Source organism: Vulpes vulpes, chromosome X (genome assembly GCF_048418805.1).
Source record: "Vulpes vulpes isolate BD-2025 chromosome X, VulVul3, whole genome shotgun sequence".
In the NCBI taxonomy this organism is placed as follows: Eukaryota; Metazoa; Chordata; class Mammalia; order Carnivora; family Canidae; genus Vulpes; species Vulpes vulpes.
Window position 1 is genome coordinate 78,915,586 of NC_132796.1, and position 13,233 is coordinate 78,928,818.

At 37.2% G+C, this 13,233-nt stretch overlaps 1 protein-coding gene across 1 annotated transcript in view; it reads left to right on the plus strand.

Moving 5' to 3' along the window:
- Positions 1 to 13,233, plus strand: part of COL4A5 (collagen type IV alpha 5 chain) — a 270,709-nt gene that overhangs the window by 154,484 nt on the left and 102,992 nt on the right. The window contains exons 11-18 of the mRNA XM_026014911.2: positions 1,385 to 1,420; positions 1,510 to 1,551; positions 1,711 to 1,803; positions 3,391 to 3,444; positions 3,543 to 3,599; positions 3,850 to 3,894; positions 5,858 to 5,911; positions 7,465 to 7,506. Coding sequence (XP_025870696.1) covers positions 1,385 to 1,420; positions 1,510 to 1,551; positions 1,711 to 1,803; positions 3,391 to 3,444; positions 3,543 to 3,599; positions 3,850 to 3,894; positions 5,858 to 5,911; positions 7,465 to 7,506 — 423 coding nt within the window. The remainder of the gene's footprint in view (positions 1 to 1,384; positions 1,421 to 1,509; positions 1,552 to 1,710; positions 1,804 to 3,390; positions 3,445 to 3,542; positions 3,600 to 3,849; positions 3,895 to 5,857; positions 5,912 to 7,464; positions 7,507 to 13,233) is intronic.

A 13,233-nucleotide genomic window follows, 5' to 3' on the forward strand; every position in this document is an offset into this window, starting at 1 on the left:
AGTTGATCCTGGCCGTTGCATAAAGTCTTTTAAGGCAGTTCTCTAGTCACTTTATGAAACATGTTTCTTCAAACTGCAGTTTTCTGTTTAAGAAGAACAAAAGCAGGTATTCACAACAATATATTGTCTCCCATTTCTAAGGGGCCACCATGTGACAAAACAGTAGGGTTGGTGAGGGTAGTGAATCAATCTGCAATGGGATAAGGATTTTTGTACTTCAGGGAAGAAGCAAAAACTTCTAAAGACTTTGACTGTGTAGCCAGTTCTCTTACTTTACTACTTTTATAGTCACTCATATTTTCTACTGTAATTAAATTCTGAGTATTTTTGCCCCTGAAATGCTTAGATTTCATTCAAGTCATGTTTTGGACTTAGAGGTTTGCTATTGCCCTCTTTAAAAAGCAGAAAACTGTACTTCAGTCAAAGTAATTTCTCATGTGCCACTCTATCTCTCATCTACCATATATTTAAGTGACAGTTTTCATTATACCTTTAGAGATTGTACAATTTTGCTTGTGACGATTGGTCCTCTATTCTTGAATGAAGGAAATAACATTTGGTAAATACTAAAAGAATCTACCAGAAAAGATCGTGATTTTTGCTTTCCTGGAAATATCTACAAGAGGATTAGAAATAGAAAACCCTTTTGTTTAGTCTATTTTAGTTGTAGATGTCCTGCAAAGCATGAGATTCTGGACTATCGCACTTTTTCCTAATTTTGTTGTTACATCAGACTACCCTAGGTGTGTTGTTACATCTTAAATTTCCTCAACTCTTGTGGCTATATAACTGATTCACTCAGCACTTTGGAATGTTCCTTCAATTAACCCTGATTCAAAATGTGAAGCAAAGTCTTAGAAATGCCACCAGGGTACAATGTGTAAATAAATAGATGCATTGAGATCAAAGACTTGATATACTTGGGCAAACAAATGCCTATATAACTTTTCAAGCCTTGAAACACTCTCATACAGAGTCAGGTCACATAAAAATAAAACTGAACTAAAAAAGTAAACACATGTTTTTTAGAGCTAGAGTGTTAATTGCTTTATGATACCTAAATTATTTACCTATAATTCTGATATGAGAAATTTGATGTTTGTTGGGATTAACTCTTGTATTGATTTTTGGTACTGGTGTCACCCCTCTGCCTCTATTCATCCTTGCATTTTTTTCCCCTGTACGCTGTCACAGAAGTCTCCACATTCATCTAGTTTGTTAAAATCAATTCAGATGTGAGAAAAAAAACAGGAAAATATTATTTTGAGGGGATGTTTTCAGTTCTTGCTTTTTGTGAAACCAAATAATTTTTTGGAAACCGAATAATTTTTAAATAAACTTATTAGTGTATCCCTGTTTCCTTTTCTGTGTCTTCTATTCTTAGGGCCCTCCTGGTCCACCAGGACTTCCAGGACCAAAGGTAATTTTATTTTTCTTTATATTTTTTATTTGGTGTGACTTCTTTTTGTTAGTGTCAATGAGATTTTAAACTAAAACCTCTCTCTTCAGGGGAATATGGGCTTAAATTTCCAGGGACCCAAAGGTGAAAAGGTGAGTAAAGAAAAAAATTGATTATTCAGCCCTCAGTTTTTTCCTTTCCTTATCATTTGAACTCATATTTTTGGTCCTTGCAACTGACTTAGCTTATATTTTATATTATTGTCTGTGTAAACTATGAAATATTACTTACTTGTTAAATCTTGCAAACAGGGTGAGCAAGGTCTTCAGGGTCCCCCTGGTCCTCCTGGGCAGATCAGTGAACAGAAAAGACCAACTGATGTAGAGTTTCAGAAAGGAGATCAGGTGAGTATATAGAGAGGAAATCAATGAACATTTTGCTAAAAAGTGGCATTCCATTAAAATGCACTACAAGCTGGAATATAATTATATGTGAAGGTATTTTTAAAAATAACAAAGATTTGGGCAGCCCTGGTGGCTCAGCAGTTTAGTGCCACCTTCAGCCCAGGGCCGGTTTCCGGAGACCCGGAATCGAGTCCCATATCAGGCTCCCTGCATGGAGCCTGCTTCTCCCTCTGCCTGTATCTCTGCCTCTCTCTCTCTATGTCTCTCATGAATAAATAAATAAAATCTTAAAAAAAATAACAAAGATTTGAGGTAATTAAATTTTTCAAAGAGCCTTATTGAGATATAATTTACATGCCATACAATTCACCCATTTAAAGTATACAATTCCATTTTTTTTGGTATATTCACAGGGTAGTGAAACCATGACTATAATCTAATTTAAAACATTGTCATCAGCCACCCTCCAAAACCCCATACTTATTTGTTGTCACTCTTCATTTCTCTCCAAACTCTTAGCCTTAAGCAACCACTAATCTAATTTGGCTCTGTAGATTTGTCTACTCTGATCAATTCACATAAGTAGAATCATATGATATATGGTCTTCCGTGTCTGACTTCTTGTACTTAGTTTGTTTTCAGGTTTATCTATATTATAGCATGTATCAGTACTTCATTTCATTTTGTGGCTAAATAATGTTCCCTTGTATGAATATACCGCGTATTATTTATCCATTTATCAGTTGATGGATATTTGGATTGTTTGCATTTTTGGCTGTTATGAATAATGCATTCATGTATGAAATTAGGTCATGGTAAGGTCTATTGTCATTGTCCTGATGACCGTCTTCTCTATATTTCACTGATATACACAGAGAAAGATGGTATTATTCTATAAACCCTTGTCGTGTTTAAAAATAATTATCTGATACCTAGGGTAGATGAGATCATACATATCTTTTATAGCATAGTAGCCCACCTTGAACAAAGTGTGTACATTGTTGTTTCACTGAAATGCTAACTAGAAACTTAAGAATAAAGAACACATTGTACTGAAATTCTACCATCAATATAGATTGGGTCATTTAATTCTCTGCCAAAATGTATGTGTGTTATATAACCCCTATATCTCCTAGTTTTAGGTATTCTTGCTTTTTTTAACAACATATCATTAAAGACTCCTAACTCTGGGAAACGAACTAGGGGTGGTGGAAGGGGAGGAGGGCGGGGGGTGGGGGTGAATGGGTGACGGGCACTGAGGGGGGCACTTGATGCGATGAGCACTGGGTGTTATTCTTTATGTTGGCAAATTGAACACCAATAAAAAATAAATTTATTATAAAAAAAATTTCCTTTTAAATGTTGTCTTTTTATTTATCTTAAAACTCAGCTTGTGCATACATTAGAAAATAACTGAAGAAAAGATAGCTCCAAATTCTTTAGCCCAGAAGATTTCAACTTTGAATTAGAAACATCACATCCTATTATCTTTGGTTATCCTGCATGAGTCTATAGTTCAGCTTGCTAAAAGCGTCTTTAGCTAGCTCTAGTATTAATGTTGCTTTCCTTTCCCCTGCTACTGCATAGGGACTTCCTGGTGACCGAGGGCCTCCTGGACCTCCAGGGATACGTGGTCCTCCAGTAAGTAACCTAAAATTCTTTAGTATCATTTAATGTAAATTGGTATTGATACATAGCACTCCATGAACCAGTGTAAAACTACTTTTGTGTGTGTACAGGGTCCTTCAGGTGGTATGAAAGGTGAGAAGGGTGAACAAGGAGAGCCTGGCAAAAGAGTAAGTGTTATGACTACTAATTTTCTTTGGAAAAGATTTTAAACGTTTGTGAGTGTGCTCATGTACTTTATTCTTTCCTCTTAAATCCTACTTTCTTTGTCTCAAAATGTAGTATCATTTATTTGTTATAATATTGAAGTCTGAAATGTATACTTAATAATCCAAGGCAGGAATAAAGCTTGTTATATTCTTTAATCTCATACATCCTAAATAACAAATTTATATTCTTGCAATTATTTGAATCTTACAGGGTAAACCGGGCAAAGATGGAGAGAATGGCCAACCAGGAATTCCAGTGAGTAGATAAAGCTCATCCCCTCACCTAACCCCCCCCCAAATAGCAACACTTTTATGTGGTAGAGAGAAGCAGGATGGCAAACAGGCTCGGGGTTGGAAATAGTTACTATAAATGGAAGTGATACTTTCTCTTTTGAATATGAATTTAAAATTTCTTTGTTAAAAAAATGAAGTTCAGACCTTAAGTCCAATTTATTGAGATACAACTTGTATACAGTAAAATGGACCATTTTCAATGTAAAGTTCTATGTTTTGACAAACACTTACAGTTGTAAAACCAGCTTTAAGGGCAGCCCGGGTGGCTCAGCAGTTTAGTGCCGCCTTCAGCCCAGGGTGTGATCCTGGAGACCCCGGATCAAGTCCCAGGTCAGGCTCCATGCAGGGAGCCTGTGTCTCTGTTTCTCTCTCTCTCTCTCTCTCTCTTTCTCTCTCTCCTGTCTCTCATGAATAAATAAATCTTTAAAAAAAACTTTAAAATAAAAAAGTTCCATCACCCTCAAAAGTTCCCCCAGTATTTTGTATTCATTTTCTTCCCTCCCTACCATCCAAAGCCCTTGGCAACAATTGATCTGTTCTCCATCCCTATGATATTCCCTATTCTAGAATGTCATTTAAATAGAGTAATATTGTATATAGTTTTTTGATTCAGGATTCTTTCACATAGCATAATAATATTATGCTACTATAATAAATTGATAGTTCATTCCCTTTATTGCTGAGTAGTATTTGATTATAGAGATGTACCAAGATTCGTTTATACATTTATCCACTGGAGGATATTTTGGTTGTTTCTGATTTGGGCCATTATGAACAAAACTGCTTAAAACATTCACATACAATATTTTATGTGAACATACATTTTTAAGATTGATTGATTGATTGATTGATTGATTGATTTATGATAGAAAGAAAGAGAGAGAGAGAGGCAGAGACACAGGAGGAGGGAGAAGCAGGCTCCATGCTGGGAGCCTGACGTGGGACTCGATCCTGGGACTCCAGGATTGCACCTTGGGCCAAAGGCAGGCACCAAACCGCTGAGCCACCCAGGGATCCCCGAACATACATTTTTAAATAAAAGTTATGACAGATCATTCTAATTACTACAAAATAAAGAGGAAAATAAAAACCTGCAAGGCTAGGAATATTATTCCAGGCAGACTCAGTAACAAGAGTATGCACAGAGATGTTAAAAGAGGTTTTCAAGGCCAGAAAATTTGATGACATTTTGGAGACCATTTTGAAGGGATAATTCTTAACAAAACTGGAATTTGGAACTAATAAAATCAGATAAATTGGTTTCCAGGTGATTTTGCTAAATAGGCAGTCCTCAATTTGTAAACTCTAGAATCACAAATTAATTTAACATTAAATAGTTTAAGGGGAGGTAAATTCAGGGCATTAGTTCCTGGCTTTTGGGGGAACAGTTGGTCTTTGTTTCATGATTTAGGCAGCTGTGATGGTCAATAATTTCCCCTGAGTGTTTTTGACAGATATCTTCAGTGGAAAGACTGACTGTTCTTTGTTTTCACTGGGAGAACTCAAGTCAGGTCAAATAAAGATAGTCACCAGACAAGTCAAATAATGACAACTGTTTGGGAATGGGTCTTTGAGAAAGCTCCAGCCCAGTTCTATCCCTTCCATTTGCTGTGAGTCTGCTGATTTTCACCTTGATTGTGAGCTGTTGGGTTTTCAAGGATACCATAGAGCTGAGGAAGGGTGATAGGACTAAAGCAAGTTAAAATGCTACTAAGTTCTGTGTTCTTACCAAGATTCAGTCATTTTGTTTTCCCCAACAAATACTCCCTGGATTGCTACAACTCTCTGATTAATTTCTAGTGTTCTAAAAAAGTTGACTCTGACATTTTTGCCAATGTTCTTTGTCACTTTTATGGAGGTGAGGATGTTTGGCTTCCTTACTCCACCATTTTTGCTGATGTCACCCTAATCTCTATGTTTTAAAGGGTTTACCTGGTGATCCTGGTTACCCTGGTGAACCAGGAAGGGATGGAGAAAAGGTAAGAATTTTAATACTTTGAAGTGACTGGTTTTATTCTAAACATAATCCTTTTCTCTCCCAAGGTTGAGTTCTAAATTAAAAAATTCTAAATAACTAGCTTTCATATTCAAACTATACATTCTTTATTCATCTTTTGGTGTTGCTCCTTTTTCTTTTGTACCAGTTCCTCTAAATTTTCATTCATTGTCCTAAATCACAATCCATGTGGTGGAAATACATGAAGAATTGTTTAACTTTAGCATTTCAATTGTGAAAAGTTGGTGCTTTTATTTTGAGCATGTATCGGCAAGACTTTTATTCTCCAGAAAGTGGTTTCAGCACTATTTTAGTGAGGTCCTCATACTAAAAAGGCTTGTACCTGTGAATTTAGGATGTCTCCACTAAAAATTTCCATTCTCTGTGCAATTATTGTCTGAAAGGCTGTGGCTAATTTTTTGTCAATTTTTTTTCATTTGGCTATATAGCCTGACTGGAAGTCACTTATTTAGTTATCTATTTTAAAAGTGACTTTGAAAGAATGTATGAAGCACACATTTCCCTTATTTATAGCAGAGCACAAAATATCCAGTTTTCCAATCTCTGTGGTCTCTAATTGCTTTATAGAAAACCAATACTGAAAAGCTTTGTTTTGCAGGCAGGGAGGAAAAGGTGTTACAAACCTGAATGTACCCAGAGGGTATATATTTTAATGATGGCTTATTTCTAAATTAGATCCAACTTCAAGCTTGGACTAAGTGACACAGCTAGAATTAAGGAAGATAATAAATACTCAAAGAACAGGACTTTTTTTCAAGTAGTAAGTAAAGTGATAGGACTAACTCTTTAAACTAAAAGAAGCTTTTAGATAGATGAAAAGTTCCTATGAACAAGTCTAGAATAAGAACTGAGGGCTGAGAGAAACATCTATCCTTAGGTCTTGGCCAGTAGAATAACAGTTGCATACTGTGTTTTTCATGCTGTTGTAGTTACCGGTTAAGAGTAACAGTTTTTGTCTCTGAATTTGTCTTTCACTGGTTTCTGAGAGCTCTCAAAAGCAATTATAATTAATTAGCTGTTCCTGATTCTAGTTAAGTCCATCAGCTCTAAAATATCTGCCACTAATGGAAATAACACTAAATTTATGCCCTCGACAAGTTTTATGAAAAAAAAAAATGGCTACAAGTTAAAAATATAATGGTTTTCACTGATTCTAGTGGTGCCAATTTTTTTATTCAGTATCTTCTTTATAGAGTATTCATAATTTACTAGAAAATAGGAATCTTTAAATCAAAGGATGTTGCATCTAGAAATACCTTAGAAGTCTGGTCTATATATAAGGCAGATAAGTTAATTGATTTGATCAAAATCATATAGCTAGTAAATCTAAGACAACATCACGGGTTTCCTAGACTTATTTCAGTACTGTCTCATTACCTTGAGTTGAATTTCTCTTTGAGATATTTTATTATCGATTCCTTGGTCTTCACTAAAGTTAGTTATCTGTTATGTTTTTAAGGAAATGGATATTTTGGTGTAGTTTTTACTAATCTACTTTACACTTTTATTAAACAGGGCCAAAAAGGTGAACTTGGCTCAACTGGGCCTCCTGGACTTGTAAGTTTTTTATTTTAGTCTTCATTTAACAAATGTATGGATGTATTTTTATTTTTGTGCCTTGATATACTCTGTTCCTTTTCCTCATAGAATACAAAATTCCAAGTCATTAATTAGTAACTTTTACTGGCTTAAAAGCCTACATATAAAACTTCAGTAATGTTGACTTCAAAGTCTTTTTATTGTTCTTCCTATTACTTCTCCATAGTAAAGATCCAAAATTGTGGCATTGGGTTGTTTTGCATCATGAATGCCAAATTATTTCTCAAGTAACCAGCAGGTGGTGAAAGTGTTGCTTATAAAGGTTCAATAAAAGAAATTTTGGGAGCTAGGGATTGGCCCTTTCCCCTGCAGAGCTCTGGAAAGATGGATTTGGTCTTAATAGATTTTTTCTATTGTAATTGTCTGATTCATACCTCTTTCTTCCCTGGGTATGTGCCTTTAGGGGCTCTTAATCAAATGTTGGAAACTGTTCTATGAAAGAATAATTAGGAGGTTTGCAGATTTTGTCATGTTTGCATTCACCATGAAATTTAAGTCAAATATATTTCCAGTGTTAATAAGAATAAAATATTATTGCTACATTTTGTCATATTTTTGGTTGAAATTTGGTAAGACTCTTGGTTCTATACTGCATTGAATCTACAAAGATGCAAATGTCATAAAGTCTGTATGTTCAGACATTTGAGTAACATTAATTCTTTCTGTCCATAGTGTCAGGTATTGATAGTTAGTAATTAACAGATTTTTTAAAATTAATTTTTATTGGTGTTCAATTTACCAACATACAGAGAAACACCCAGTGCTCATCCCGTCAAGTGTCCGCCTCAGTGCCCGTCACCCATTCCCCTCCACCCCCCGCCCTCCTCCCCTTCCACCACCCCTAGTTCGTTTCCCAGAGTTAGGAGTCTTTATGTTCTGTCTCCCTTCCTGATATTTCCCAACATTTCTTTTCCCTTCCTTTATATTCCCTTTCACTATTTTCTATATTCCCCAAAAGAATGACAACATACACTGTTTGTCCTTCTCCGACTGACTTATTTCACTCAGCATAATACCCTCCAGTTCCATCCACGTTGAAGCAAATGGTGGGTATTTGTCGTTTCTAATTGCTGAGTAATATTCCATTGTATACATAAACCACATCTTCTTTATCCATTCATCTTTCGATGGACACCGAGGCTCCTTCCACAGTTTGGCTATTGTGGACATTGCTGCTAGAAACATCGGGGTGCAGGTGTCCCGGCGTTTCATTGCATCTGAATCTTTGGGGTAAATCCCCAACAGTGCAATTGCTGGGTCGTAGGGCAGGTTTATTTTGAACTCTTTGAGGAACCTCCACACAGTTTTCCAGAGTGGCTGTACCAGTTCACATTCCCACCAACAGTGTAAGAGGGTTCCCCTTTTCTCCGCATCCTCTCCAACATTTGTTGTTTCCTGCCTTGTTAATTTTCCCCATTCTCACTGGTGTGAGGTGGTATCTCATTGTGGTTTTGATTCGTATTTCCCTGATGGCAAGTGATGCAGAGCATTTTCTCATGTGCATGTTGGCCATGTCCATGTCTTCCTCTGTGAGATTTCTCTTCATGTCTTTTGCCCATTTCATGATTGGGTTGTTTGTTTCTTTGGTGTTGAGTTTAATAAGTTCTTTATAGATTTTGGAAACTAGCCCTTTATCTGATATGTCATTTGCAAATATCTTCTCCCATTCTGTAGGTTGTCTTTTAGTTTTGTTGACTGTATCCTTTGCTGTGCAAAAGCTTCTTATCTTGATGAAGTCCCAATAGTTCATTTTTGCTTTTGTTTCTTTTGCCTTTGTGGATGTATCTTGCAAGAAGTTACTGTGGCCAAGTTCAAAAAGGGTGTTGCCTGTGTTCTCTTCTATGATTTTGATGGACTCTTGTCTCACATTGAGATCTCTCATCCATTTTGAGTTTATCTTTGTGTATGGTGAAAGAGAGTGGTCCAGTTTCATTCTTCTGCATGTGGATGTCCAATTTTCCCAAAACCATTTATTGAAGAGACTGTCTTTCTTCCAATGGATAGTCTTTCCTCCTTTATTGATATTAGTTGACCATAAAGTTCAGGGTCCACTTCTGGGTTTTCTATTCTGTTCCATTGATCTATGTGTCTGTTTTTGTGCCAGTACCACACTGTCTTGATGACCACAGCTTTGTAGTACAACCTGAAATCTGGCATTGTGATGCCCCCAGCTATGGTTTTCTTTTTTAAAATTCCCCTGGCTATTCGGGGTCTTTTCTGATTCCACACAAATCTTAAAATAATTTGTTCTAACTCTCTGAAGAAAGTCCATGGTATTTTGATAGGGATTGCATTAAACATGTAAATTGCCCTGGGTAACATTGACATTTTCACAATATTAATTCTGCCAATCCATGAGCATGGAATATTTTTCCATCTCTTTGTGTCTTCCTCAATTTCTTTCAGAAGTGTTCTATAGTTTTTAGGGTATAGATCCTTTACCTCTTTGGTTAGGTTTATTCCTAGGTATCTTATGCTTTGGGGTGCCATTGTAAATGGGATTGACTCCTTAATTTCTCTTTCTTCAGTCTCATTGTTAGTGTATAGAAATGCCATTGATTTCTGGGCATTGATTTTGTATCCTGCCACGTTACCAAATTGCTGTATGAGTTCTAGCAATCTTGGGGTGGAGGCTTTTGGGTTTTCTATGTAGAGTATCATGTCATCGGCGAAGAGGGAGAGTTTGACTTCTTCTTTGCCAATTTGAATGCCTTTAATGTCTTTTTGTTGTCTGATTGCTGAGGCGAGGACTTCCAGTACTATGTTGAATAGCAGTGGTGAGAGTGGACATCCCTGTCTTGTTCCTGATCTTAGGGGAAAGGCTCCCAGTGCTTCCCCATTGAGAATGATATTTGCTGTGGGCTTTTCGTAGATGGCTTTTAAGATGTCGAGGAAAGCTCACTCTATCCCAACACTCTGAAGGGTTTTGATCAGGAATGGATGCTGTATTTTGTCAAATGCCTTCTCTGCATCTAATGAGAGGATCATATGGCTCTTGGTTTTTCTCTTGCTGATATGATGAATCACATTGATGGTTTTATGAGTGTTGAACCAGCCTTGTGTCCCAGGAATAAATCCTACTTGGTCATGGTGAATAATTTTCTTAATATACTGTTGGATCCTATTGGCTAGTATCTTGTTGAGAATTTTTGCATCCATGTTCATCAGGGATATTGGTCTGTAATTCTCCTTTTTGGTGGGGTCTTTGGTTTCGGAATTAAGGTGATGCTGGCCTCATAGAACGAATTTGGAAGTACTCCATCTCTTTCTATCTCTCCAAACAGCTTTAGTAGAATAGGTATGATTTCTTCTTTAAACGTTTGATAGAATTCCCCTGGGTAGCCATCTGGCCCTGGACTCTTGTGTCTTGGGAGGTTTTTGATGACTGCTTCAATTTCCTCCCTGGTTATTGGCCTGTTCAGGTTTTCTATTTCTTCCTGCTCCAGTTTTGGTAGTTTGTGGCTTTCCAGGAATGCGTCCATTTCTTCTAGATTGCCTAATTTATTGGCGTACAGCTGTTCATAATATGTTTTTAAAATCGTTTGTATTTCCTTGGTGTTGGTAGTGATCTCTCCTTTCTCATTCATGATTTTATTAATTTGAGTCTTCTCTCTCTTCTTTTTAATAAGGTTGGCTAATGGTTTATCTATCTTATTAATTCTTTCAAAGAACCAACTCCTGGTTCTGTTGATCTGTTCCACAGTTCTTTTGGTCTCGATATCATTTAGTTCTGCTCGAATTTTAATTAACTGTCTTCTTCTGCTGGGGGTGGGGTCTATTTGTTGCTTTTTCTCTAGTTCCTTTATGTGTAAGGTGAGCTTTTGTTTTGTTTTGTTTTTTAATTTTTTTTTATTTATTTATGATAGTCATACAGAGAGAGAGAGAGAGGGAGAGGCAGAGACACAGGCAGAGGGAGAAGCAGGCTCCATGCACCGGGAGCCTGATGTGGGATTCGATCCCGGGTCTCCAGGATCGCGCCCTGGGCCAAAGGCAGGCGCCAAACCGCTGCGCCACCCAGGGATCCCTAAGGTGAGCTTTTGAATTTGAGTTCTTTCCAGTTTTTGAATGGATGCTTGTATTGCAATGTATTTCCCCCTCACGACTGCTTTTGCTGCATCCCAAAGATTTTGAATGGTTGTATCTTCATTCTCATTAGTTTCCATGAATCTTTTTAATTCTTCCTTAATTTCCTGGTTGACCTTTTCATCTTTTAGCAGGATGGTCCTTAACCTCCATGTGTTTGTGGTCCTTCCAAACTTCTTGTTGTGATTAAGTTCTAATTTCAAGGCATTATGGTCTGAGAATATACAGGGGACTATCCCGATCTTTTGGTATCAGTTCAGACCCGATTTGTGACCCAGGATGTGGTCTATTCTGGAGAAAGTTCCATGTGCACTTGAGAAGAATGTGTATTCAGTTGAGTTTGGATGTAAAGTCCTGTAGATATCTGTGAAATCCATCTGGTCCAGTGTATCATTTAAAGCTCTCGTTTCTTTGGAGATGTTGTGCTTAGAAGACCTATCGAGGGTAGAAAGAGCTAGATTGAAGTCACCAAGTATAAGTGTATTATTATCAAAGTATTTCTTGAGTTTGGTTATTAATTGGTTTAAATATTTGGCAGCTCCCACATTCGGGGCATATATATTGAGGATTGTTAAGTCCTCTTGTTGGATAGATCCTTTGAGTATGAGATAGTGTCCTTCTTCATCTCTCACTATAGTCTTCGGCGTAAATTTTAATTTATCTGATATAAGGATGGCTACCCCTGCTTTCTTTTGAGGACCATTTGAATGGTAAATGGTTCTCCAGCCTTTTATTTTCAGGTTGTAGGTGTCCTTCTGTCTAAAATGAGTCTCTTGTAGACAGCAAATAGATGGGTCTTGCTTTTTTATCCAGTCTGAAACCCTGCGCCTTTTGATGGGGTCATGAAGCCAATTCACGTTCACAGTTACTATTGACAGATATGAGTTTAGTGTCATCATATCTATTCAGTCCTTGTTTTTGTGGATTGTTCCACTGAACTTCTTCTTAAAGGGGAATTTTAAGAGTCCCCCTTAAAATTTCTTGCAGAGTTGGTTAGGAGGTCACATATTCTTTCAGTTCCTGCCTGTCTTGGAAGCTCTTTATCTCTCCTTCCATTTTGAATGAAAGCCTTGCTGGATAAAGTATTCTTGGTTGCATGTTCTTCTCATTTAGGCCCCTGAATATATCCTGCCAGCCCTTTCTGGCCTGCCAGGTCTCTGTGGAGAGGTCTGCTGTTACCCTAATATTCCTCCCCATAAAAGTCAGGGACTTTTTTTCTCTTGCTGCTTTAAGGATCTTCTCCTTATCTTTGGAATTTGCAAGCTTCACTATTAAATGTCGAGGTGTTGAACGGTTTTTGTTGATTTTAGGGGGGGATCTCTCTATTTCCTGGATCTGAATGCCTGTTTCCCTTCCCAGATTAGGAAAGTTTTCAGCTAGGATTTGTTCAAATACATATTCTGGCCCTCTGTCCCTTTCGGCGCCCTCGGGAACCCCAATTAAACATAGGTTTTTCTTCCTCAGGCTGTCATTTATTTCCCTTAATCTATCCTCATGGTCTTTTAATTGCCTGTCTCTTTTTTCCTCAGTTTCCCTCTTTGCCATCAGCTTGTCTTCTGTGTCACTCACTCGTTCTTCCACCTCGTTAAGCCTCGTCGTTAG